The sequence below is a fragment of the Pleurodeles waltl genome, chromosome 3_2, assembly GCF_031143425.1.
Source record: "Pleurodeles waltl isolate 20211129_DDA chromosome 3_2, aPleWal1.hap1.20221129, whole genome shotgun sequence".
In the NCBI taxonomy this organism is placed as follows: domain Eukaryota; kingdom Metazoa; phylum Chordata; class Amphibia; order Caudata; family Salamandridae; genus Pleurodeles; species Pleurodeles waltl.
Genome location: NC_090441.1, coordinates 71,074,842 through 71,100,463, shown reverse-complemented (window position 1 = coordinate 71,100,463; position 25,622 = coordinate 71,074,842). Strand labels below are relative to the sequence as shown.

The following is a 25,622-nucleotide window of genomic DNA, read 5'->3' as shown; positions in this document are numbered from 1 at the left end:
GTTAAACAAGAAGTCATCCTCAATTGGTTCTGAATGCAAGGTGACGTTATAGAAAGCAGCTGCCCTTGCGATCACCTGTGTGTAAGATGTACTGTCCTCAGGAGGGGACGGCCTGGTAGGGTACGAGTCTGGGCTGTTGTCCGATACTGGAGCATCGTAAAGGTCCCATGCATCGGGATCATCTTGACTCATGGCAGTATGAGTCGGGGAGTGCATCAGTGGAGGAGTTGCTACTGGTGATGTGTGCACTGATGGTGGTGGAGAAGGTGGTGGAGTGGTTTTCTTTGCCACCTTTGCCTGTGGCTCCTTGTCCTTTTCGTGAAAGGCAAGTTTTCTTTTTATTTTAATTGGAGGAAGAGTGGTTATCTTCCCTGTGTCTTGATGAATGTGGAGCCTCCTTTGAGTATAGTCTGGCTCTACAGCTTGAAGTTCCTCTCCAAATCTATGTTTTTTCATTTGGGAGGCCAATCCTTGTTCCTCTGTATAGGAACCTGTTCTCGGCTCCGAGGCTGGATGTTTCGGAACCAAAACTTTTTCGGAGGTCTTTTTAGGCTCCGAAGAAACCTTTGTAATTTTCGGCATGGTGGTGTCTCGGTGCCGAATTTGTTCAGTGCCGCTGTCACGGTGCCGAAATTTCTCAGAGCCGATGTCTCGGGTCCGAGATTGCTGTGTGGCGGTATCTCGACCGGAGTCGGATGACTTCGACACCAGCGTGCCCTTTTTCGGTGCCTTGGCTCGGTCACCGATTTTTTGGGTTAAGCCATGGCCTGTTGGCGGTGGCATCCCCTGGGCTTTTGTTGACTTCTCGTGAGTCTTATGTTTTGACGTCTTACTCACGGTTTTCGGCGTTTCTTCGGCCTCGAGCTCTTCCAAGCTCTTCCGAGTCCGATTCGTGGATAGAGAAAGCTTCCTCTTCTTCCTCGAAACGCTCTTGTTCTGTCGGCGTCAACGCCATCTGCAGTCTTCTGGTTCTTCGGTCTCTTAACGTCTTTCTGGACCGAAACGCTCGACAGGCCTCACAAGTATCTTCCTTGTGCTCTGGGGACAAGCACAAGTTACAGACCAGATGCTGATCCGTATACGGATACTTGTTATGGCATTTTGGACAGAAGCGGAATGGGGTCTGTTCCATCAGCCTTGAATTCACACGTGGCCGGGCCAGGCCCCGACGGGAGATCGAAAAAACCCCGAAGGGCCACCGGAACTCTTCTAAATTCAGTGTCGATGTGGTGTAACTAACCCGATACCGAACGCAAACAATACCGACGTTTTTTCGGAGATTCTAACTAACTTTCCGACCCGAAACACGGAGCGAAAAGGAACACGTCCGAACCCGATGGCGGAAAGAAAACAATCTAAGATGGAGTCGACGCCCATGCGCAATGGAGTCGAAATGGGAGGAGTCCCTCGGTCTCGTGACTCGAAAAGACTTCTTTGAAGAAAAACAACTTGTAACACTCCGAGCCCAACACCAGATGGCGGGATGTGCACAGCATGTGTATCTGCAGCTACACATGCCATCGAACATATATATATGGAAAATGTCACTTACCCAGTGTACATCTGTTCGTGGCATTAGTCGCTGCAGATTCACATGCTGTGCACATCCCGCCATCTGGTGTTGGGCTCGGAGTGTTACAAGTTGTTTTTCTTCGAAGAAGTCTTTTCGAGTCACGAGATCGAGGGACTCCTCCCATTTCGGCTCCATTGCGCATGGGCGTCGACTCCATCTTAGATTGTTTTCCCCGCAGAGGGTGAGGTAGGAGTTGTGCATGCTAGTAATAGTGCCTATGCAATGGAGTGAATACGTATGTATATAATGTAGTTTAAAGCAATATATTTACAAATGTTCAAGATCAACTTCTAAACGGCTACAGGCTCCCGGGGAGGCGGGTGGGCGCATGTGAATCTGCAGCGACTAATGCCACGAACAGATGTACACTGGGTAAGTGACATTTTCCGTTCGATGGCATGTGTAGCTGCAGATACACATGCTGTGCATAGACTAGTAAGCAGTTATCTCCCCAAAAGCGGTGGTTCAGCCTGTAGGAGTTGAAGTTGTTTGAAACAATGTTCGTAGTACTGCTTGAACTACTGTGGCTTGTTGTGCTGTTAACACATCTACACAGTAGTGTTTAGTAAATGTATGAGGCGTAGACCATGTAGCTGCCTTACATATTTCGGTCATTGGAATGTTTCCTAGAAAGGCCATGGTAGCACCTTTCTTTCTAGTTGAGTGTGCCTTTGGTGTAATGGGCAGTTCTCTTTTTGCTTTAAGATAACAGGTTTGAATGCATTTAACTATCCATCTAGCAATGCCTTGTTTTGAAATTGGATTTCCTGTATGAGGTTTTTGGAAAGCAATAAATAATTGTTTTGTTTTTCGAATTAGTTTTGTTCTGTCAATGTAGTACATTAACGCTCTTTTGATGTCTAATGTATGTAGTGCTCTTTCAGCTACAGAATCTGGCTGTGGGAAGAACACTGGTAATTCTACTGTTTGATTCAAGTGGAACAGTGATACGACTTTTGGTAAAAATGTAGGATTTGTCTGTAGAACTACTTTATGCTTGTGTATTTGAATAAATGGTTCTTGTATGGTAAATGCTTGAATCTCACTTACTCTTCTTAAAGATGTGATGGCAATTAAAAATGCAACTTTCCATGTTAAGAATTGCATTTCACAAGAGTGCATGGGCTCAAAAGGTGGACCCATGAGTCGTGTTAAGACAATGTTGAGGTTCCATGAAGGAACTGGTGGTGTTCTTGGTGGTATAATTCTCTTTTAGGCCTTCCATAAACGCTTTTATGACTGGTATCCTAAACAGTGAAGTTGAGTGCGTAATTTGCAGGTAAGCTGAAATTGCGGTAAGATGCATCTTAAATGGAAGAAAAAGCTAGCCTGGACTTTTGCAAATGTAGTAAGTATTGTACAATATCTTTGGCAGATGCGTGTAAGGGTTGAATTTGATTATTATGGCAGTAATAAACAAATCTTTTCCACTTATTTGCATAGCAATGTCTAGTGGTAGGTTTCCTAGCTTGTTTTATGACCTCCATACATTCCTGTGTAAGGTCTAAGTGTCCGAACTCTAGGACTTCAGGAGCCAAAGTGCTAGATTTAGCAATGCTGGATTTGGGTGTCTGATCTGTTATTTGTGTTGCGTTAACAGATCTGGTCTGTTTGGTAGTTTGACATGAGGCACTACTGAGAGGTCTAGTAGTGTTGTGTACCAAGGTTGTCTTGCCCATGTTGGCGCTATTAGTATGAGTTTGAGTTTGTTTTGACTCAACTTGTTTACCAGATATGGAAGGAGTGGGAGAGGGGGAAAAGCATAAGCAAATATCCCTGACCAACTCATCCATAACGCATTGCCCCGAGACTGATGTTGTGGGTATCTGGATGCGAAGTTTTGGCATTTTGCGTTTTCCTTTGTTGCAAATAGATCTATTTGTGGTGTTCCCCAACTCTGTAAGTAAGTGTTCAGTATTTGGGGGTGAATCTCCCATTCGTAGATATGTTGGTGATCCCGAGAGAGATTGTCTGCTAACTGATTCTGAATTCCTGGAATAAATTGTGCTATTAGGCGAATGTGGTTGTGAATCGCCCAATGCCATATTCTCTGTGACAGGAGACACAACTGTGTTGAGTGTGTCCCTCCCTGTTTGTTTAGGTAATACATCGTTGTCATGTTGTCTGTTTTGACAAGAATGTGTTTGTGGCTTATTATGGGTTGAAATGCTTTCAGCGCTAGAAATACTGCCAATAGTTCTAAGTGATTTATGTGAAACTGTTTTTGCTGACTGTCCCATTGTCCTTGGATGCTGTGTTGATTGAGGTGTGCTCCCCACCCTATCATGGAGGCATCTGTCGTTATTACATATTGTGGCACTGGGTCTTGGAAAGGCCGCCCTTGGTTTAAATTTATACTGTTCCACCATTGAAGCGAGGTGTATGTTTGGCGGTCTACCAACACCAGATCTAGAAGTTGACCCTGTGCCTGTGACCATTGTGATGCTAGGCACTGTTGTAAGGGCCGCATGTGCAACCTTGCGTTTGGGACAATGGCTATGCATGAGGACATCATGCCTAGGAGTTTCATCACCATTTTGACTTGTATTTTTTGTTTTGGATATATGGCCTGTATTACATTGTGAAATGCCTGAACTCTTTGTGGACTTGGAGTGGCAATCCCTTTTGCTGTGTTGATTGTCACCCCTAAGTATTGCTGTGTCTGACACGGCAGAAGGTGTGACTTTGTGTAGTTGATTGAGAAACCTAGTTTGTGGAGGGTTTCTATGACATACTTTGTGTGTTGTGAACACCGTTCTAGCGTGTTGGTTTTGATTAACCAATCGTCTAGGTACGGGAACACATGTATTTGCTGCCTTCTGATATGTGCAGCTACGACTGCCAGGCACTTTGTAAAAACTCTTGGCGCAGTTGTTATTCCGAATGGCAACACCTTGAATTGGTAATGTACCCCTTGGAATACAAACCTTAAGTACTTTCTGTGTGAAGGATGTATCGGTATATGGAAATATGCATCCTTTAGGTCTAGTGTTGTCATGTAGTCTTGTTGTTTGAGCAGTGGGATTATGTCCTGTAATGTCACCATGTGAAAGTGATCTGATTTTATGTAGGTATTTAATGTTCGGAGATCTAATATAGGTCTCAGACTCTTGTCTTTTTTGGGTATGAGAAAGTACAGAGAGTAAACTCCTGTTCCTTTCTGTTGGTTTGGTACTAATTCTATTGCTTCTTTCTGTAGCAATGCCTGAACTTCTAGTCCTAGAAGATCTATATGTTGTTTAGACATATTGTGTGTTTTTGGTGGGACGTTTGGAGGGAATTTGAGAAATTCTATGCAATAACCATGCTGGATAATTGCCAGTACCCAAGTGTCTGTTGTTATCTCCTCCTAATGTTTGTAAAATTTGCTTAGTCTCCCCCCCCACAGGTGTTATGTGTTGGGGATGTGTGACTTGGAAGTCACTGCTTGTTTTGAGGAGTTTTGGGGCTTTGGAACTTCCCTCTACTTTTTGGGAACTGTCCCCCTCTATATTGTCCCCGAAAACTTCCCTGCAGATATTGGCTCTGATAAGTGGGCCTTGTTTGTGAGGTTGTGGGTTCTGTGCTTTGCCCTCGAAACCCCCCCCTCGAAACTGTGTTTTTCTAAATGTGCCTCTGCTCTGTGGGGAGTAGAGTGCGCCCATGGCTTTGGCCGTATCAGTGTCTTTATTACGTTTTTCGATAGCAGTGTCCACCTCCGGCCCAAACAACTGCTGTCCATTAAATGGCATATTCAGCACAGCTTGCTGTATTTCCGGTTTAAATCCTGATGTACGCAGCCATGCATGTCTCCTTATTGTCACTGCTGTGTTGACAGTTCTAGCAGCTGTGTCTGCTGCATCCATTGCTGACCGTATCTGATTGTTGGATACTCTGTCCTTCTACTACTTGCTGTGCTCTTTTTTGGAACTCCTTGGGCAAATGTTCTATAAAGTGTTGCATTTTGTCCCAATGAGCCCTATCGTATCTGGCCAACAAAGCCTGTGAGTTTGCAATACACCACTGGTTTGCTGCCTGTGCCGCCACCCTTTTGCCTGCTGCGTCGAATTTTCGACTTTCTTTATCTGGAGGTGGTGCATCTCCTGAAGTGTGTGAGTTCGCTCTCTTGCGAGCTGCCCCTACTACAACTGAGTCCGGTGTTAGCTGTTGTGTGATGTACATGGGGTCTGTTGGTGGCGGTTTATATTTTTTCTCCACTCTTGGAGTAATGGCACTTCCTTTTACAGGCTCCTCAAACACTTGTTTGGAGTGTTTTAGCATTCCGGGTAGCATGGGAAGACTCTGGTACTGGCTGTGTGTGGACGACAATGTATTAAATAGAAAGTCGTCTTCAATGGGCTCTGCATGCAGGCTGACATTATGAAATGGCGCTGCCCTCGACACCACTTGTGCGTAGGCTGTACTATCTTCTGGTGGCGACGGTCTAGCTGGATAACAGTCAGGACTATTATCAGACACTGGCGCATCATAAAGGTCCCACATGTCAGGGTCATCTTGACTCATTCCTGTATGAGTCGGAGATTGCATCATAGGTGGAGTGGCTACCGGTGATGTTTGCGGCGATAGTTGTGGAGACGGTGGCGGGCTTACTTGTTTAGCCACCTTTGCCTGTGGCTGCTTGTCTTTCTCCTGGAAGCCAAGTTTACGTTTTATCCTAATAGGAGGGAGAGTGCTGATCTTCCCTGTTTCTTTTTGGATGTGGAGCCTTCTTTGGGTGTAGTCTGGCTCCATTGTCTCCAATTCCTGTCCAAATCTATGTATTTTCATTTGTGAGGACAGTCCTTGTTCCTCTGTGTAGGAACTTGATTTCGGTTCAGAGGCCGGATGTTTCGGTATCGAAACCTTTTCGGCTACTTTTTTTTAGGTTCCGACAAAACCTTTTTTATTTTCGTCGTCTCTCGGTGCCGAATTATTTCGGTGCCGCTGTCTCGGTGCCGAATTTGCTCGGAACCGCTATCTCGGGCCCGAGATTGCTGTGTGGCGGTATCTCAACCGGAGTCGGATGACTTCGACACAAGCCGATGATCGGTCACCTATTTTTCGGGTTAAGCCATGGCCTGTTGGTGGTGGCGTCCCCTGGGCTTTTGTGGTCTTCTCGTGAGTTTTATGTTTTGACTTCTTACTCGCGGTTTTCGGCGTTTCTTCGGGATCGATCTCATCCGAGTCCGATTCCTGGATGGCGAAGGTTTCTTCTTCTTCCTCGAAACGCCCTTGTCCTGTCGGCGCCATTTGCAGTCTTCTTGCTCTTCGGTCTCTTAGTGTCTTCCTGGACCGAAACGCTCGACAGGCTTCACAAGTATCTTCCTTGTGTTCTGGCGACAAACACAAGTTACAGACCAGATGCTGATCTGTATATGGATACTTGTTATGGCATTTTGGGCAGAAGTGGAATGGGCTCCGTTCCATCAGCCTTGAAGAGACACGTGGCCGGGCCGACCAGGCCCCGACGAGGGGATCGGAAAAACCCCGAAGGGCCACCGGAGCTCTTCAAAAGTCGGTGTTGATCTGTTATAACTTACCCGATACTGAACGCAAACAATACCGACGATTTTTCCGAGATTCTAACTAACTTTCCGAACCGAAACCCGGAGCAAAAAGGAACACGTCCGAACCCGATGGCGGAAAAAAAAAAACAATCTAAGATGGAGTCGACGCCCATGCGCAATGGAGCCGAAATGGGAGGAGTCCCTCGATCTCGTGACTCGAAAAGACTTCTTCGAAGAAAAACAACTTGTAACACTCCAAGCCCAACACCAGATGGCGGGATGTGCACAACATGTGTATCTGCAGCTACACATGCCATCGAACATATATATATATTTATAAATAAAAATAAATAAAGTCAGGTACCGCCTTTTATGGCTCCCAAACATATCGTCTGATAAAGTCAGAAGTTCCCAGACAACACCAAACCCCCTCCCCCACCTGTGCTGACACTTCAGCCAAAACAAGTTTCCTGATCCAGTTGGTAACCTGGAAAAAGGTTCATATGGGGAACATGTATATGGGATGCTGGATTCTTCAAATCTTAGTCTTACTCTCCCACAATCTCACTTATCATTCTTCGCTTTACCCTTTGTGTCTACTTCATTCCTCTCCATTTTCTTTGTAGTGCCCACTGCTTTAGCACAATGAAAAACAGATGGTTAATGGCAGTCTGCTAACTTTTAGGCAGGCACGGTTTTGCTATTAGTCAATCAGGTAATAAAGCGCAGCTTATCACCGGTGGGGTGGTGGTGGGGGAGGTTTTGGGTTAGCCAAGCATTGGGGTAGTTGCTGCAAGCTAGTAGCTATTCCCGGATAAGCCATGTTTTAAGCTTTCTCCTGAAGTTGATGAAGGTGTGTGTGATCCGCAGGTGAGGGGGGGTTGTTCCAGATCTAAATGGCGAGGTTTGGAAAATGCATCCTCTGCTGTGGCGAGCTCTTGGGACTTGGGCAAGGTCTGATGGTGGAGGTATTTGTATGTGATGGTAAGGACCTTGAATTTGAATCCTTTGTGTACGGGCAGCAAGAAAATGGGGGGGGGGGGGGGGGGTGGGGGGGGGGGATGAGAGATAGAGAAAGAGGCAGAGAGACATGGGTCCACCTGGGGAGATCCAGGACGAGGAAGTTCGGTAGGGAGTCCGACGTAGAGGGCGTTTACGTAGTCTAGTCTGCTAGGGATGATGGCTCAGATTACTGTTTTTTTGGTTTTAATAGGGATCCATCTAAAAATCTTCTGTAGCATGCAGAGGATATGGAAGCTGGCAGAGGCCACTGTGTTTACCTGTCATTTGAAGGGGTTTGCAGTCAATGATGATGTAGAATGTGGACATGGTCAGTTGGTGTCGGGGTTGTCAGAGCGTGGGGGGGGCACCAGGAGTCATCCCAGGGCGAGGAGTTGTTTATGAAGAGGATCACCTCAGTCTTGTCTGTTTCCAGTTTCAGGCAGTTGGATTTCATCCACTCGGCGACATGGGTCATGGTGTTGAAGTGGTCAGTCTCAAGGGGAGGCGTGGTCTTCGGAGAGGGAGAATGTAAGTTGTGTCATCGGTATATGAGATGATGTTGAGTCCATGGGAATGCACAATCTCAGCTAGGAGGCATTATGTAGGTGTTTAAAAGAGCGGGTTCGAGTGAGGATCCCTTGTGGACACAGCATATCGTGCTTTTTGGTTCCGAGGTAAAAGGTGGGAGGCAGACTCTCTGGGTACATCCTGCGATGAAGGCATGGATCCATTTGAGGGCACTGCTTTGGATCCTAATGTGGGGGAGTATTGAGGTGAGGGTGTAGTAGGAGATGGTGTTGAACGCAGCGGAGAGGTTGAAGGGACCTGCTGTTTGTTGCAGCAATAAAGGAGGTCTCAGTGCTGTAGTTGGTGCCGAAATCACATTGGGAGGTGTCCAGTAGGGTGTGTCCTTGCTCCTTTTGCTTGAATCATTTAAAGAATAACATCTGACCTACACAGTCATTAATACAGAAAATTGGTTAGTGGATATGTGCAGTTGCGGTATGTGGTCAAATTTGTAGAATGCACTATCACCCAAGGAGGGCATCCTGGCACTGAGTAAGTATTCAAACTAGCTTAAACCTAAGGCCTAGCGAGACTACTTGAAAAGACCGGTCTTAACCTTCTTATAGAATTCAAGAAGTGAAACTTATGTATAGGGGCAGGTCGTTCCACGCATTAGTAGAGATAGCAAAAGGCTCGACTGCTGGGTCTGGTTTTCTGTATACAAGGGATTTACACAACTAGGAATGGAACATTTGCTCACTTTGCACCTGTTCTTTGGATGTGGCTTGCAGTGCATCAACCCTACTAATATAGCTATACAAAAATGGATGTGTCATTTCTTGTTTCTGGCCGCAGCCTCTTCAGGTTACAAATGTAGCAAGATATACTCCTTCCTGGAATCGTAAGCTCCCGTTTGTAATACAAGGGCTTTTACATCAGAACCACTATCTTCAAATATATCTGTCTCCATATGTTGTGCAGAGATATCAATCCGACCCTGATCAAGACTGACAGGAAAGAGAAAAAGTTAACTATATGAGTAAGACCAAGAAAGACATTTATATTTGTTTTTATTTAAAATCAGTTTGAGGACATTCAGAGCAAGACAAAAGTAAGTTTCATTCACACTAGAGGTTTTCGGACTCAACAGGAATGATAAAGCTTCATTTAAACAACAAAACAACCTCCAGAAAATTGGGGCCACTCCATTCAGCAGTTCATACATTCACATACATACGGCTACCCAAAAATGGGCCAAAGGAGGCTGAGAATATAGGATTCTTAGACAGGCTATCTCACCATCTAAAAGACAATCTGGACAGGGACTACATTCCCAAGCCAGCATTAAGTGCCTTCACAGACTACAGTCACCACACTACCGAGGATTCTAAAGCCAGAGTGGATGAACATACAAGGACTTCCATCAGCCACTCCTTCCCCACTCAGCTCAAAGGCTTCAGGGGAGTCTCTCCAGTTTCCAGGGTCTGGAAACAGAATAAGCAACAGTTAATCAACAGAAGAAGGCAATCTATTCTGTATTTGCATCAGCAGAAGTTTCTTCAAAGGGGTCTACTTCTTGCACACTCATTAGGTCACTTCCTCTGCAGGTCAAATCTAGTTCGGGAAAGCCTAACCAACACTAACCATCAGTTTGTTCTCGGAGCAAGTAATTACCTTGGATACTCTCCAGATATACTAATGGGACATGGTGCTTTAAGATCCATTTCAGGCCCACCTCCCTGCACTCCAATAAAATGGCCCTTTTATCCTCGAGCTCAATAAACCTCATTCTATACTATAAACTACTCCTCATAAAAATCAAAGCTACATATTTTATCTACAACGATGCTATAATCCTTACTGGCTACAACCAATTAACCATGCCCTCTCAACTGCATTCAATGTTTGACCTACAATTTAAGACCATTCACAGCAAATGCATGCTTTGTGGGATACCCAAATAATGACCTCAAAGCACCAAGATCTCTCACAACAACGTCTTCCAGAACGGATCCCCTGTTGCCTCTTGCAAATGGATATCCATTAGGGATACATTCTACCCAAGGAGTCCCTACATTCCTTTTTCTTATTAACCACCTCTTGGAAACCTGCTTAAAAGAAAAGTCGAAAGCTTATTTTCTCTCTCACTCTCCTACATTCCTATACCGAAAGGCATCCCACTCAGCTCCCTTCTTCCAGTACCTCAAATTCAAACAAATCATTCCACACATTCAGACCAACAGACAGGGCATCCTCTTGAGAGGTAGCAGACGGTTAAAAACAAAAGAAAGAAACACATTATATACACAACATTCTGATTAAGATGCTCCACTCTGGGGAGAAAACCCTTACATAATTCATGGTCAAATGCGGATAGTGTTGCACCTATCCCATGAAACATTCTGCAGCCAATGTCCCTGGCCACTCAAACCGTAATTTTGCAAACAGCTGATAAAACTAATAGCCAACCAGACCTCTTGAGGACCAAGCACTATGCCTGCACGCAGTCTGGTTTCAGGTTTTCTCCTCACAGAAAGCTAGCTCATAAGACATCCTATTATTATAATCCCTGAACCTCCCTGGACCAAGCTTGAAGGAATTTAAATATAAAAATAAATTTTCTTTTTAGAAAAACGCTTAAATATTTTTTTCATTTGTTTTAAATTTAGATTTAGCCAAACACACAGCCTCATTCACACGAGAGTGCACTGCACATGGCAGTAATGGGCAGGCAGCAAGGTACCCAAATCACTCCACCACATTACCATTTACTGGCAAAGGCTAACAAAGTCAAAACTTCATTTAAGCTCCCTCCCCTCAAACTGCAGCCATCTTTTTTTCAATCAAACCACTTAGAAATACAGACTTCACACAGGACTTAAACTTGAGGCGCTATTCATCCCCCAGCAGCAAAGCCACAGAGAGGCATAAATCCGGCACTACCAATATGCCGCCAAACATACTTTATATATTCCTCCAAACTTGATTCAAAGAGCGGGTTCTTATTTATATACATTATTAAAAAAAAAATCTCAAAGAACAAATACTCAGATTATCTACAGTCCTAAACGGGGCTGACAATAGTAACCGTGAATAAGGTGAGGGGGTGCTTTTTTGGCAGTGATGTGGGTAAAGACAGCAGTGTATAGGAAATTAAGTGGCAAAAAATATCAATCTCTTACCACCTTTAGGGAATTTGTGTTTGGAAGGGCGTGTTAAGAATTCACATTCATCTGCGTTTAGAAAGTGTGGTTCACAGCTAGGACCTGGTGGGATAATAGGATGTTGATCGAGGAGGATAAATAAGTGTGGTGTTATTTTCTCCAGATTGGAGTCAAAAGATTTGCTTTGGCACTTTCAGTATCCTTTTCGCACCTGCGTGTTCTACGAGTAGCTTTTAGGATTTTCCAGCTGTGACCTACAAAGTGTTTTCCTGTAGACCCATAGTGCTTGCAGACATGGAACGGGGCAGCAGCAGACAAGGTGTTGGCATGCAATATATATTAAGTGGCTTCAAGAACTCAGTTGTGCTTACAATGCAACAGTTTGCTTTAGTTACCTGCATACCAGGATTTTCTTAAAGCGGGCCCAGAATCACACACCCTCTTATCTAGCTCATTAGCATAAGAGGATACAGAATAATGGGGAATGCCGATTAACTAAGCAATTATGCTAACTCCACCAAAATATAATTTTGAAGCGCTAGGTAAAACTACAATGCTTCACTTAGACCAAACAAGTGTCTATTTCATTAAAATGGCCAACGCATAATTGCTAGACGCTGCACAGAACTACAAAAGAGAAATTGGCCTTTTGAAAGCACATCTCTTTGGGATATCTGGCCAGGAAGCAGTAGAACATTCTCATAACAGGACTGTGTCTCAGATCAACCTCCAGATTAACCCAACCCCACCTCCAAAAATCATGGGATTACGTTTGGCAGCCACGTGAGGACTGTATCCTCCATGTCCGCATCAGCCAACACAACTACTGCAGACCTAGATATACATCATCCCACTAATAAATGGGAGAAGGGATTCGTAAAATGTAGTCCATATCAATCCAACTGCTGGAAATTCGGCTCCACCCCTGCCAAATATCTCCATTGGGGTGTCAATGAGGTAGGATATACTGTGATAACTGAAACCAATAAGACTCCGATAGTTTAACTCCGTAACCTGAAGTAAAGAGGACTTTAAGGGAGCAGGGTGTTATACCAGGGTTACTGCGTAAAGACTGAAAAGTCACATATAGAACAGGTATGTGTGATAGCTATCCAGAAAATTACTATGAAGTATTCATTTTAAAGGCTCCCCCCTGAAGCAGAGCGGCTCAAAACCAGCTTGATAGGGATTAAGGCAGGTCAAAAACCCAGACTCTAAAGAGAAAAGCAAATTCACAACCCTGACATGGGCCGTGCCAGGAGCGGAAGTATATTTGATAGATGAAATGGCATTAGTCACAGGGAGAAAGAACAGCAGGTTACAGTCTCATCAACAGAGCAGTTCAAGTAAACAGGCATGTTTGGGGCATCTGAGAGGCAGTTCATCAGTTTTAGGGTTTTATCCCAGACCTAGTGCTCGTGTGACATTAGCAAATGTCTAAATAACGGAGGCCTTTTCCTCGTATCTGCTAGAAATCAAAACGACATTCCACTATTAGACAAATACTACTGCACTGTCTCTGTTCCAACGGGGTACGAGCCCAAAGGAGACGCCATCACAGACACCACTTGTGTACGCAGACCAGACTTCAAACGTGCATCAGCTACTTCTTTCTTGTGTGCTGCCTCCGTGCCTGCAGCCGCTGCCGAGCGCCAGAGGTCTTACTGCCAGCTCCGATAGAGAAGGCGGGAGCAGGGGATCCTAAGGAGAGAAAATGTCGTCATTTAGAAATGTATATGCGCGTCACAAATACCTAGAAATGCGCAAAACTTACAGAAAGGAAGCACATGTTTAGCCATCTCCATGCATTTCCAAGTAGCAGGACTTTGTCATTTTGTTTAGTTTAATAAATGCACACACTTACCATCCTCACGTGATTTACAGCTTAGTGAAAACCAGAACTAGGGTAATTTGTTTAGGAGGGCCAAGTTTAACTTACTGAATCTCTGATAAGGGATTTGAATCTTAATCAGATAACATGAATGAAATGGCTGTGCAGTTTTCATGTAGTTTTAATACCACTGGTAGCTGGGATAACAATCAAAGGCCTTTGAGAGAGACAGGTGATTCCTAATGGATCAGGCATGAGCTGGAGCTGTCTTTTTTTGGAAAAGAGAAAAGCAGTTAGATTAAGACGTCACGTGACTGAGGTATTTGGATAAAAACTGCTCTCGTACTTGGACCTTTATGCAGTCCATGATAATACACATCTGTCTACACACAAGTAGACAAGGATGGACTACATTGGAAGGAGCTGTTCTAAAACCTATCTTTTTTTCAAATAGAGAACAGGTTCATCTTTGGTATATAGCATTCTCATGAAATGCTGGACATGCAGAGTGGAGTATCAGTGGTCCCCTTTATACTGCCAGCTATTTAATATACAATTGCAATTTAGCCCAGAACCCTGAGCAGCAACATGCGAGCCTTCAAATATAATCAGACAGCTTTGTTAATTTCCATTAGTAAAACAAGTCAATTACCTTTTGGAATCACGGTTTTCACCCACACAAATCTTTCTGTATCTGAACGGCACAGAGGTCCTAATGTGGAACAAACTTCAACTAAATTTCTCAACTTGGCCCTGTAGTTTTGGTGCACCACCATGTTATTAGACAGGTCCAGGTATCCCCCCTATTAGTGTAGAGTAGAGGTAGCTGTGGATGCGCAGCCAAAGCTTATCTAGGAGACATGCAATACCACAGTAGTTGCACAACACTTTCACACATGAAAGAAAACACTCAATGTTACAAAAATAACGGTACTTTATTTTAGTGACCATTACCAAAAAGTAGTAAAGGCAACCTTCCAACAGGAGATAAGAAACACACTAGATAGGTACACTAGTAATCAGAAATAGGCATAGAAAACTGTAAAGAAATGGCTCCCTGTTGCAGTTACCCCCCACTTTTTGCCGATGCTGACTTGACTGAGAAGTGTGCTGGGACCCTGCTAACCAGGCCCCAGCACCAGTGTTCTTTCACCTAAAATGTACCATTGTCTCCACATTTGGCACGACCCTGGCACGCAGGTAAGTCCCTTGTAACTGGTACCAAGGGCCCTGATGCCAAGGAAGGTCTCTAAGGGCTACAGCATGTCTTATGCCACCCTAGGGACCCCTCACTCAGCACAGACACACTGTTTGCCAGCTTGTGTGTGCTGGTGGGGAGAAAATGATTATGTCGACATGGCACTCCCCTCAGGGTGCCATGCCAACCTCACACTGCCTCTGGCATAGGTAAGTCACCCCTCTAACAGGCCTTATAGCCCTAAGGCAGGGTGCACTATACCACAGGTGAGGGCATAGGTGCATGAGCACTATGCCCCTACACTGTCTAACCAAAACCTTAGACATTGTAAGTGCAGGGTAGCCATAAAGAGTATATGGTCTGGGAGTCTGTCAAAAACGAACTCCACAGCTCCATAATGGCTACACTGAATACTAGGAAGTTTAGTATCAAACTTCTCAGAATAATAAACCCACACCGATGCCAGTGTTGGATTTATTAAAAAATGCACACAGAGTGCATCTTAGAGATGCCCCCTGTATTTTACCCAATTGTTCAGTGCAGGACTGACTGGTCTGCGCCAGCCTGCTGCTGACAGACGAGTTTCTGACCCCATGTGGTGAGGGCCTTTGTGCTCTCGGAGGACAGAAACAAAAGCCTGCTCTGGGTGGAGGTGCTTCACACCTCCCCCCTGCAGGAACTGTAACACCTAGCAGTGAGCCTCAAAGGCTCAGGCTTCGTGTTACAATGCCCCAGGGCACTCCAGCTAGTGGAGATGCCCGCCCCCTGGACACAGCCCCCACTTTTGGCGGCAAGTCCAGGAGAGATAATGAGAAAAAACAAGGAGGAGTCACTGGCCAGTCAGGACAGCCCCTAAGGTGTCCTGAGGTGACTCTGACTTTTAGAAATCCTCCATCTTGCAGATGGAGGATTCCCCCAATAGGATTAGGGATGTGCCCCCCTCCCCTCAGGGAGGAGGCACAAAGAGGGTGTAGCCACCCTCAAGGACAGGAGCCAAGACAGGAGCCAGACCTAAACATACCCCTAAATTCAGTATTTAGGGGCTCCACAGAACCTATGAACTCAGATTCCTGCAACCTAAGAAGAAGAGGACTGCTAAGCTGAAAAACCCTGCAGAGAAGACGGAGACACCAACTGCTTTGGCCCCAGCTCTACCGGCCTGTCTCCCCACTTCTAAAGACACTGCTCCAGCGACGCTTTCCCCAGGACCAGCGACCTCTGAATCCTCAGAGGACTGCCCTGCTCTAGAAGGACCAAGAAACTCCAGAGGACAGCGGCTCTGTTCACCCAAGACTGCAACTTTGTTTCCAAAGGAGCAACCTAAAGGCAACAGTGTTTCCTGCCAGAAGCGTGAGACTTGCAACCCTGCACCCGGCGACCCAGACTCGACTGGTGGAGAAAAAACACTTCAGGGAGGACCCCCCCGGCGACTCAGAGACTGTGAGTAACCAAAGTTGTCCCCCCTGAGCCCCCACAGCGACGCCTGCAGAGGGAATCCCGAGGCTCCCCCTGACCGCGACTGCCTGACTCTCAGATCCCGACGCCTGGAAAAGACCCTGCACCCGCAGCCCCCAGGACCTGAAGGATCGGAACTCAAGTGCAGGAGTGACCCCCAGGAGGTCCTCTCCCTTGCCCAGGTGGTGGCTACCCAGAGGAGCACCCCCCCCCCCCCCTTGCCTGCATCGCTGAAGAGACCCCTTGGTCTCCCATTGATTCCTATTACAAACCCGACGTGTGTTTGCACACTGCACCCGGCCGCCCCGTGCTGCTGAGGGTGTACTTTCTGTGCTAACTTGTGTCCCCCCCCGGTGCCCTACAAAACCCCCTGGTCTGCCCTCCGAAGACGCGGGTACTTACCTGCTGGCAGACTGGAACCGGGGCACCCCCTTCTCCATTGAAGCCTATGTGTTTTGGGCACCACTTTGAACTCTGCACCTGACCGGCCCTGAGCTGCTGGTGTGGTAACTTTGGGGTTGCTCTGAACCCCCAACGGTGGGCTACCTTGGACCCAAACTTGAACCCCGTAGGCGGTTTACTTACCTGCAAGAACTAACAATTACTTACCTCCCCTAGGAACTGTGAAAATTGCACTGTGTCTAGTTTTAAAATAGCTATATGTGTTTTATTTGAAAAGTATATATGCTATTGTGATTATTCAAAGTTCCTAAAGTACTTACCTGCAATACCTTTCATGCAAAGTATTACATGTAGAATTTGAACCTTTGAAGATATTTTTCTATACAAAAACCTATTGGCCTGGAATTGTCTCTGAGTGTGTGTTCCTCATTTATTGCCTGTGTGTATGTACAACAAATGCTTAACACTACTCCTTTGATAAGCCTACTGTTCGACCACACTACCACAAAATAGAGCATTAGTATTATCTCTTTTTGCCACTATCTTACCTCTAAGGGGAACCCTTGGACTCTGTGCATACTATTCCTTACTTTGAAATTAGTGCATACAGAGCCAACTTCCTACAAAAACAGTGCAAATGCAAACAGACAATGACCCTAAGGGGAGCCCAAACCACATATGTAGAGGGGAGCTGGAGGAACAACAAAACTCCAAAGGTAAGTACCACAGTGCCCCCCAGTGACCAGGAAGAAAGGAGTAAGTTACTGGGTTTTCCCCAAAGGAAGAAAAGAAGATATTGCAACACCCAGACAAGACTGCAAGAAACCAGTGGTGGCTTCCTGAAGAAGAAAACCTGTGGAAGAAGGGGACCAAGTCCAGAAGTCACTGAAGAGTCCAGGAGGAGTAGGAGCTACTACCCACCCAGCTGTGGATGCAGGAGTTGGTCAATGGTAGGATGAAGATTTACAGAAATGGAGCCCTGGAGCAGGTGACTGGTTCCTGGAGGATGCAGTTGACGTTCCACGCTGGATGGATGGTCGCAGTCTGTCAGTGGCGTTGAAAAGCCACCAACAAGCTTTGGCAAAGGCAAAAGTCGCTGTTAAGCAAAAGTGGAGCTGACAGGGACCAGCAAGGTCCAGAAGGACTCAACCCACGCTGGGAGTCCTAAAAGGGACACTCAGCAAGGCAGAGAATACAAAGAAGAAGAGGCAGCCACCACGGGAGACCCACTGGACAAGGAACAAGGAGTCTCAGAGGAGCACAAGAAACACTAATGCAGAAGGGTCCAACGCCGCAGGGGAAGCACGCAGAGAGTGGTGCCTTGCAGGAAGGAATGCTGGGGCTACACGAAGCCTAAAGACCCCCTGGCAGTTGCAAGATACGCAAACACGCCTTGGCAGCTGCAAAAGAAGCAGTGCACGGGGAACTGTCCTGAGTGGGAAGGCAAGGGCTTACCTCCAGCAAAGTTGGACAGCTGGCAGACGACCAAGACGACTACTACAGACGACCACCACCCGTGATGCAGGATCCACGCAGCTCAGGATGAGAGGAGATCCACACAGCTGGTCGTCGTTGCAGTTGGTGCCTGCAGATGCAGGGAAGTGACTCCTTCACTCCAAGGGAAATACTTATTCCTCTTGTGCAGACTGAAGACTTGCTGCTTCAGAGGAAGCACAGCCCGGGAAATGTTGCAGAAGCTGGAAGGAGCCGTGGACACTATGTTGCAAGCAGCGCCTTTGTTGTGGATGCAGACTTGTCAGTTCCTGAAGGGTCCATTTGTGATTCCAGTGGCTAGAATTCAAAGTAGAGGTTGCAGAGGTGTTCTGCTGGAATCTTGCAAGCCAAATCAGAGGATCCACCCAGGAGAGAGACCCTAAATAGCCCTGAAAGGGCAATTGGTCACCTAGCCAGGTGACCACCTATCAGGAGATGGGCTCTGACTTCACCTGCCTGACCTGGCCACTCAGATGCTCCCAGAGGTCCTTGCCAACCTTGGGAGAACCCAGGGACCCTCTGGAGGAGCTCTGGGCACTGCCCCTGGGGTGGTGATGGACAGGGGAGTGGTCACCCCCCCTTTCCATTGTTCAGTTTCACGCCAGAGCAGGGACTGAAGGTCCCTGAACCGGTGTAGACTGGTTTATGCACGGAGGGCACCAAATGTGCCCTTCAAAGCATACCAGTGGCTTGGGGAGGCTACCCTTCCCAAGCCATAACACCTTTGTCCAAAGGTAGAGGGTGTCACTGACGATAGGGATGTATAGGTGAGGCACCTTGTACTGGGTCCAGGCAACACTTAGTGAGATGGTGTAGGCGGTTCTAGATAACCAGAGCTCTCATAAGGGTAGCTGTGGAGAACAGCTAAGGCTTATCCAGGAGGGTGTACCACACAGGTCAGACAGGGATGTACACACAGGAAAGAACCACATCGGTGGTACAAAAGTAGGTTATATTTATTGTAACACTCCACACCTAACTTTGGTGTATCTCCTAACTGGAGATATGGATGTATAAAAATACATCTTGCAACAGGTAAGTAAATGCATAAAATAATGTGGGCCAAACCATATACTAAAAAAAATGGAATGCGAAAATCACTCCCAACCCACACTACCACCCAAGGACCCTAAAGATTGGGAAAGTAATAAAAAAAAAAAAAAAAAAAAAAAAAAACACACACACACAGGTAAATAGGCAGAATTCCCCAGGCACCCGTGCGCAGAGTAGTAATCTTGGGTCAGTGTCCATAGAATAACATGGGGAAGTCACAGTGTTACAAGACCCTTCTCAGAGGACCTAGAGGAAACCCACTTGGGCAAGGGAGGTTCGATAGTGCCCTCACCTGTGGATACCCAGAACAGTGGACTACCTACACCAGGGAGCCCAGGTGCATAGGGGTGAAGTTGTGTCAACACCTCCCGTTGAAGTCAATGGGGACTTCGGCTGCCCAGCTGCTGTCATGACCTGTGGAACAGGTCGGTGGAACCCAGGCGTGGATTCCTGGGTAAGAGGAAAAAGGGGACAGAGTCCAGACCACCTGGAGGTGCCCAAGCGGTGCAGAAGGGCAATGCCTTTCCTATTGGGTGGTGAACAAAGTAGTGCAGCTGTGGGATCCAGGCGATGCAGGAAGATCCCAGAAGTAATCTACGAGCTGTCCCACGCTAGTAGAATTGCAGAGGGGTCAGTGGTCAGTTGGACCACCAACAAGCCTTGGCAAATGCAGGCATCTTTGTATGGAGTTTGAAGAGACCAGCAAGGTCCATGTGACCCACCCTTGGCAGGTAGGTCAGGGCAAGTCCTCAGGAGTGCCAACAGGATTTGATGGAGCCCTCAAGCAGGATCCTCTGGCAGAAGGCACAGGAAGATCTTAACAGCGCAAAGAGGCATGCCCATGTTGCAGGAGTTGCAGAGAGGACATTGTTCTTGGAGCTTCTGGACGCCAGGACTTCTTAGAGCTAGGTCGTCACCGGACTGGAAAGCAAACAAGCCTAGGCAACAACAAGCAGACATGGTGCACAGAGGTTCCAGCCAAGCAGCTCCAGCGAGGGACCACGGACTTCTCAGATACAAGGAAGATAGGTCAGACCTCTGAAGAGCCACAGAACCGCCACCTGCGTTGTAGAACCTCAAAGATGTCATGGGACAGCAGGAATCCACAAGCTGGTCGTTGTCGCTGAGGTGCCTGCAGATATAGGGGAGTGACTCCTTCACTCCAAGGGAGATTCCTTCTTGCTTTCCTAAGAGCAGACAGAGTCCCTGTGACTCTAGAGGATGCACGGCCATAGAGTTGCAGAAGTCTTTGCAGAACGTAGAAAAGCTGAAGTAGGCGCCTTCCCACTGGTTAGTCTTGCTCTTCGTTCCAGTGAACAGCAGCGGTTCTGGTGTCCAGGTTGCAGTAGTGTCTTGCAGACAGTTCCTGAAGTCTTGAAGACGAATCCAAGGTCCCACCCTCAGGGGAGCCCTTAGGTAACCCAGGAAGGAGGTTGGACACTTACTGCAGTGACCCAACTTATCAGAAGGGGTCGGAGATGTCACACAGCTGGACTAACCAGTCAGATGCTCCCAGGGACCTCTGCTCATCTTATTTCCAGGATGGCAAAATCAAGTGGCAACATGGCAGATCTCAGTGTACCTCCCGAGGGGAGGAGCTGGATGGTGGGGTGTAGGAGGGGGGTGGACTAATAGTCACTCCCCTGTCCTTTATGTGGTTTTGCGCCAGAGCTGGAACCTGGGAGTTCCTACACTGGTGCATACTGGTTTATGCAAGGAGGGCACAAAATGTGCCCTTCCAAGCAGACTGGTGGTGCTCAGAGTCATCCCCAGCCCAGAGACACCCATTTCTGAATAAGAGGTGATCACACCTCTATCTTACAGGAAATCCTATGTTCTGCCTACCTCTGCCTGAGTTAGGCTCAGCAGCAGGAAGGCAGAACAGTGCAGGCATGGAGTCACAGTCGGCATGGTTCTCCATGGGTGGCATAATACATGCTGCAGCCCATGGGGGACCACTGGTGTACCAATGCCCTAGGCAACAGAGTAGCATATACAAGGGACTTACATGGGTGCACCAGTATGGCAACTGTGGGAGATAAAAAGTTACCATCCAACTAAATTTAGGGGAGAGAACACAGACATTGGGGTCCTGGTTAGCAATATCCCAGTGTACTACAGTCTAAACATACTGACAGCAGGCAATAGTGGGAGGGGGGGAGGAAATAGATAACTGCCAGAAACGTGCTACTCTCCTACAAGGCTGACCTGTGAATTAGCATTCCAAGGAAGGGGGCTTCAAAGAGCCCATCGCCTTTGGTATGTGAGTGTGGCTTCCCTTAGAGGAGAGGGGATGCGGACATCCCCCCACGACCCAGGGTCCATTTGGCGCCTGGACAGGCAGGAAAATTAGGGGGTGGAACTGGCCTGAAGGTGGATACGCCTACTAAGATGAGCTACCCAATGTAGACACGAAATTTTAAAGTCTGCCATCTTGGTGATGGCAGAACTAGGAGCTCTGGGAAAGCGTTATGCATAGTGACCACTGGGGTAGGTAGCCCATTGGCTACTACCCTGCACTCCAACTTTAGTATTTAGGGGTGCCCTGGGCACCAGAAAATCAGATCCTGCCGACCTGAAAGAAGTCAACAGACCCTAAAGAGTTCCAAAAGCAAGAACAGAAGACCAGCAGCGGACATGGCCCCAGCCCTGCCGGCCTACCTGCTGTCTGACAATCACACCAAAGACTACTTGTCCTGCAACTGCCTGTGCCTCCAAAAGCCCAGAAGGACTGCCAGCCTTCAACCAAGGCCCAGGAACTCCTGTGTCAGTGGAGCAGCTCCCTTGCAGGCAACCCAGACGATCTAAGAGGACTCTGGACAGCAAAAACCAGACAAGAGAAAGCACCACAGTACCCGTTCCCCCCCAGACCGAGCTAAAGTGGGCCAACTGTGCCAGTGTGGACCCTCAACCCTCCGGAGACAACACACACCTTGGGTTTGCCAACTGAACTTCCCAACACCACCTGCAGCCTCTTTGTGAAGGCCCCCCTCTAGCAAAAGCGACCAGGTGACAAAAACCTGATGCCTCAGAACACTTCTGCAGACAGGGATAAGTGTCGGAATGCAGTATATATTCCTTTTCCCATAGGAAAACATAAGGTCACCCAATGTTGAAAAGCACATCTGCACCCGGATGCCCCAGTGCCTCCTGAAGTGATCTGTTGGTGCTGCCTTGGACCCTGTCCCATACTCACCTTAAGTCTGAAAGATTGGCCCTGTAAGTCACTGTAAAGTACTGTATGCAGTACATGCCTTTCCTCCACAGGATAACATTACAGCTTCAGAAAATGCAGAACGGGTTGATTTTTCAAGCCTGTAAAAATGTACAAATCAAAATGTACTTATCTGATCTTGGGGCCTAAAATTATATAAAAATAAGTGTTACTTTTACACATAGGCGTGGGTCTCCTTATTCTGTCGTGGGTATCATTTATTAACTATGTGCAGGCAGCAAACGTCCAACACTACTCTCTCAGTAGTCTAAGCCTGCTCAACCATGCTACCCCCAAAGAGAGCACCTTGGAATTGCTAGAACAAGCCCCTCACCACTTATAATGGAATCCTTGGACTTTTTGCACAGTATACCTCGTTTTGATATACCATATAAAGAGCCAGCTTCCTACATGTACATCCGAGTTAACTACTTGCTCTGATGTAGTGTCAATGGCAGTACATTAGATACACAAGTTTTAAAATCCTTCAAACTCCTGGAGTAAGTTTTGACTGCTAACCCTCACTACAAAACACCCAATTCCCAAACTAACTGGGAATTGATTGAATTGTGGCCCTGGAATACCAGCTAAAAAAGATGGGACCCAAACAAGATACACCACAGGTTTGTCAATGAGAATGTTTCACACACAGGTACTAAAAACGGAACAGAATATTTCTATAGGATGCAGGGGGGGGGGGGGGGGGGAGAGAGAGAGAGAACGGAACTTCACAGGACCTACTCAGAAGGGCCCAAGAGAGCCTCGTAATCTAGGTACCACCTGTAAGGAAATGGCTCTCTGTTGCAGTTACCCCCCACTTTTTGCCTGATACTGATGCTGACTTGACTGAGAAGTGTGCTGGGACCCTGCTAACCAGGCCCCAGCACCAGTGTTCTTTCACCTAAAATGTACCATTGTTTCCACAATTGGCACAACCCTGGCACCCATGTAAGTCCCTTGTAACTGGTACCCTTGGTACCAAGGGCCCTGATGCCAGGGAAGGTCTCTAAGGGCTGCAGGATGTCTTATGCCACCCTAGGGACCCCTCACTCAGCACAGACGCACTGCTTGCCAGCTTGTGTGTGCTGGTGGGGAGAAAATGACTAAGTCGACATGGCACTCCCCTCAGGGTGCCATGCCAACCTCACACTGCCTGTGGCATAGGTAAGTCACCCCTCTAGCAGGCCTTACAGCCCTAAAGCAGGGTGCACTATACCACAGGTGAGGGCATAGGTGCATGAGCACTATACCCCTACAGTGTCTAAGCAAAACCTTAGACATTGTAAGTGCAGGGTAGCCATAAGAGTATATGGTCTGGGAGTCTGTCAAAAACAAACTCCACAGCTCCATAATGGCTACACTGAATACTTGGAAGTTTGGTATCAAACTTCTCAGAATAATAAACCCACACTGATGCCAGTGTTGGATTTATTAAAAAATGCACACAGAGAGCATCTTAGAGATGCCCCCTGTATTTTACCCAATTGTTCAGTGCAGGACTGACTGGTCTGTGCCAGCCTGCTGCTGAGAGACTAGTTTCTGACCCCATGCGGTGAGAGCCTTTGTGCTCTCTGAGGACAGAAACAAAGCCTGCTCTGGGTGGAGGTGCTTCACACCTCCCCCCCCTGCAGGAACTGTAACACCTAGCAGTGAGCTTCAAAAGGCTCAAGCTTCGTGTTACAATGCCCCAGGGCATTCCAGCTAGTGGAGATGCCCGCCCCCTGGACACAGCCCCTACTTTTGGCGGCAAGTCCAGGAGAGATGAGAAAAACAAGGAGGTGTCACTGGCCAGTCAGGACAGCCCCTAAGGTGTCCTGAGCTGAGGTGACTGACTTTTAGAAATCCTCCATCTTGCAGATGGAGGATTACCCCAATAGGAATAGGGATGTGCCCCCCTCCCCTCAGGGAGGAGGCACAAAGAGGGTGTAGCCACCCTAAAGGACAGTAGCCATTGGCTACTGCCCTCCCAGACCTAAACACACCCATAAATTCAGTATTTAGGGGCTCCCCAGAACCTAGGAACTCCGATTCCTGCAATCTAAGAAGAAGAGGGCTGCTGAGCTGAAAAACCCTGCAGAGAAGACGGAGACACCAACTGCTTTGGCCCCAGCTCTACCGTCCTGTCTCCCCCCCTTCTCAAGAAACTGCTCCAGCGACACTTTCCCCAGGACCAGCGACCTCTGAATCCTCAGAGGACTGCCCTGCTCTAGAAGGACCAAGAAACTCCCGAGAACAGCGGCCCTGTTCACCAAAGACTGCAACTTTGTTTCCAAAGAAGCAACTTCAAGACAACTGCGTTTCCCGCCAGAAGCGTGAGACTTGCAACTCTGCACCCGTCGCCCCTGGCTCGACTTGTGGAGAACAAACACTTCAGGGAGGACTCCCCGGCGACTACGAGACCGTGAGTAGCCACAGTTGCCCCCCCCTGAGCCCCCACAGCGACGCCTGTAGAGGGAATCCCGAGGCTCCCCCTGACCGCGACTGCCTGACTCCCAGATCCCGACGCCTGGAAAAGACTCTGCACCCGCAGCCCCCAGGACCTGAAAGATCGGAACTCCAGTGCAGGAGTGACCCCCAGGAGGCCCTCTCCCTTGCCCAGGTGGTGGCTACCCAGAGGAGCCCCCCCCTTGCCTGCATCGCTGAAGAGACCCCTTGGTCTCCCATTGATTCCAATTGAAAACCCGACGTGTGTTTGCACACTGCACCCGGCCGCCCCGTGCTGCGGAGGGTGTACTTTCTGTGCTAACTTGTGTCCCCCCCCGGTGCCCTACAAAACCCCCCTGGTCTGCCCTCCGAAGACGCAGGTACCTACCTGCTGGCAGACTGGAACCGGGGCACCCCCTTCTCCATTGAAGCCTATGCGTTTTGGGCACCACTTTGAACTCTGCACCTGACCGGCCCTGAGCAGCTGGTGTGGTAACTTTGGGGTTGCCCTGAACCCCCAACGGTGGGCTGCCTTGGACCCAAACTTGAACCCCGTAGGTGGTTTACTTACCTGCAAGAACTAACAATTACTTACCTCCCCTAGGAACTGTGAAAATTGCACTGTCTAGTTTTAAAATAGCTATGCGTTTTATTTGAAAAATATATATGCTATTGTGATTATTCAAAGTTTCTAAAGTACTTACCTGCAATACCTTTCATTCAAAGTATTACATGTAAAATTTGAACCTGTGGTTCTTAAAATAAACTAAGAAAATATATTTTTCTATACAAAAACCTATTGGCCTGGATTTGTCTCAG

General features: G+C 47.4%; 1 protein-coding gene across 2 annotated transcripts in view; it reads right to left on the bottom strand.

Annotated features, from left to right (window-relative positions):
• Positions 1-9,621: 9,621 nt before the first annotated feature.
• LOC138286477 (nuclear envelope pore membrane protein POM 121-like) overlaps positions 9,622-25,622 on the bottom strand; it is a 114,183-nt gene continuing 98,182 nt past the window's right edge. The window contains exon 13 of one of the 2 annotated variants that reach the window (XM_069226772.1): positions 9,622-13,433. In XM_069226772.1, coding sequence (XP_069082873.1) covers positions 13,336-13,433 — 98 coding nt within the window. In that variant the 3' untranslated portion in view covers positions 9,622-13,335. Of the gene's footprint in view, positions 13,434-22,397; positions 22,481-25,622 lie in introns of those variants that run through there. The other variant, XM_069226773.1, reaches the window with a different exon arrangement.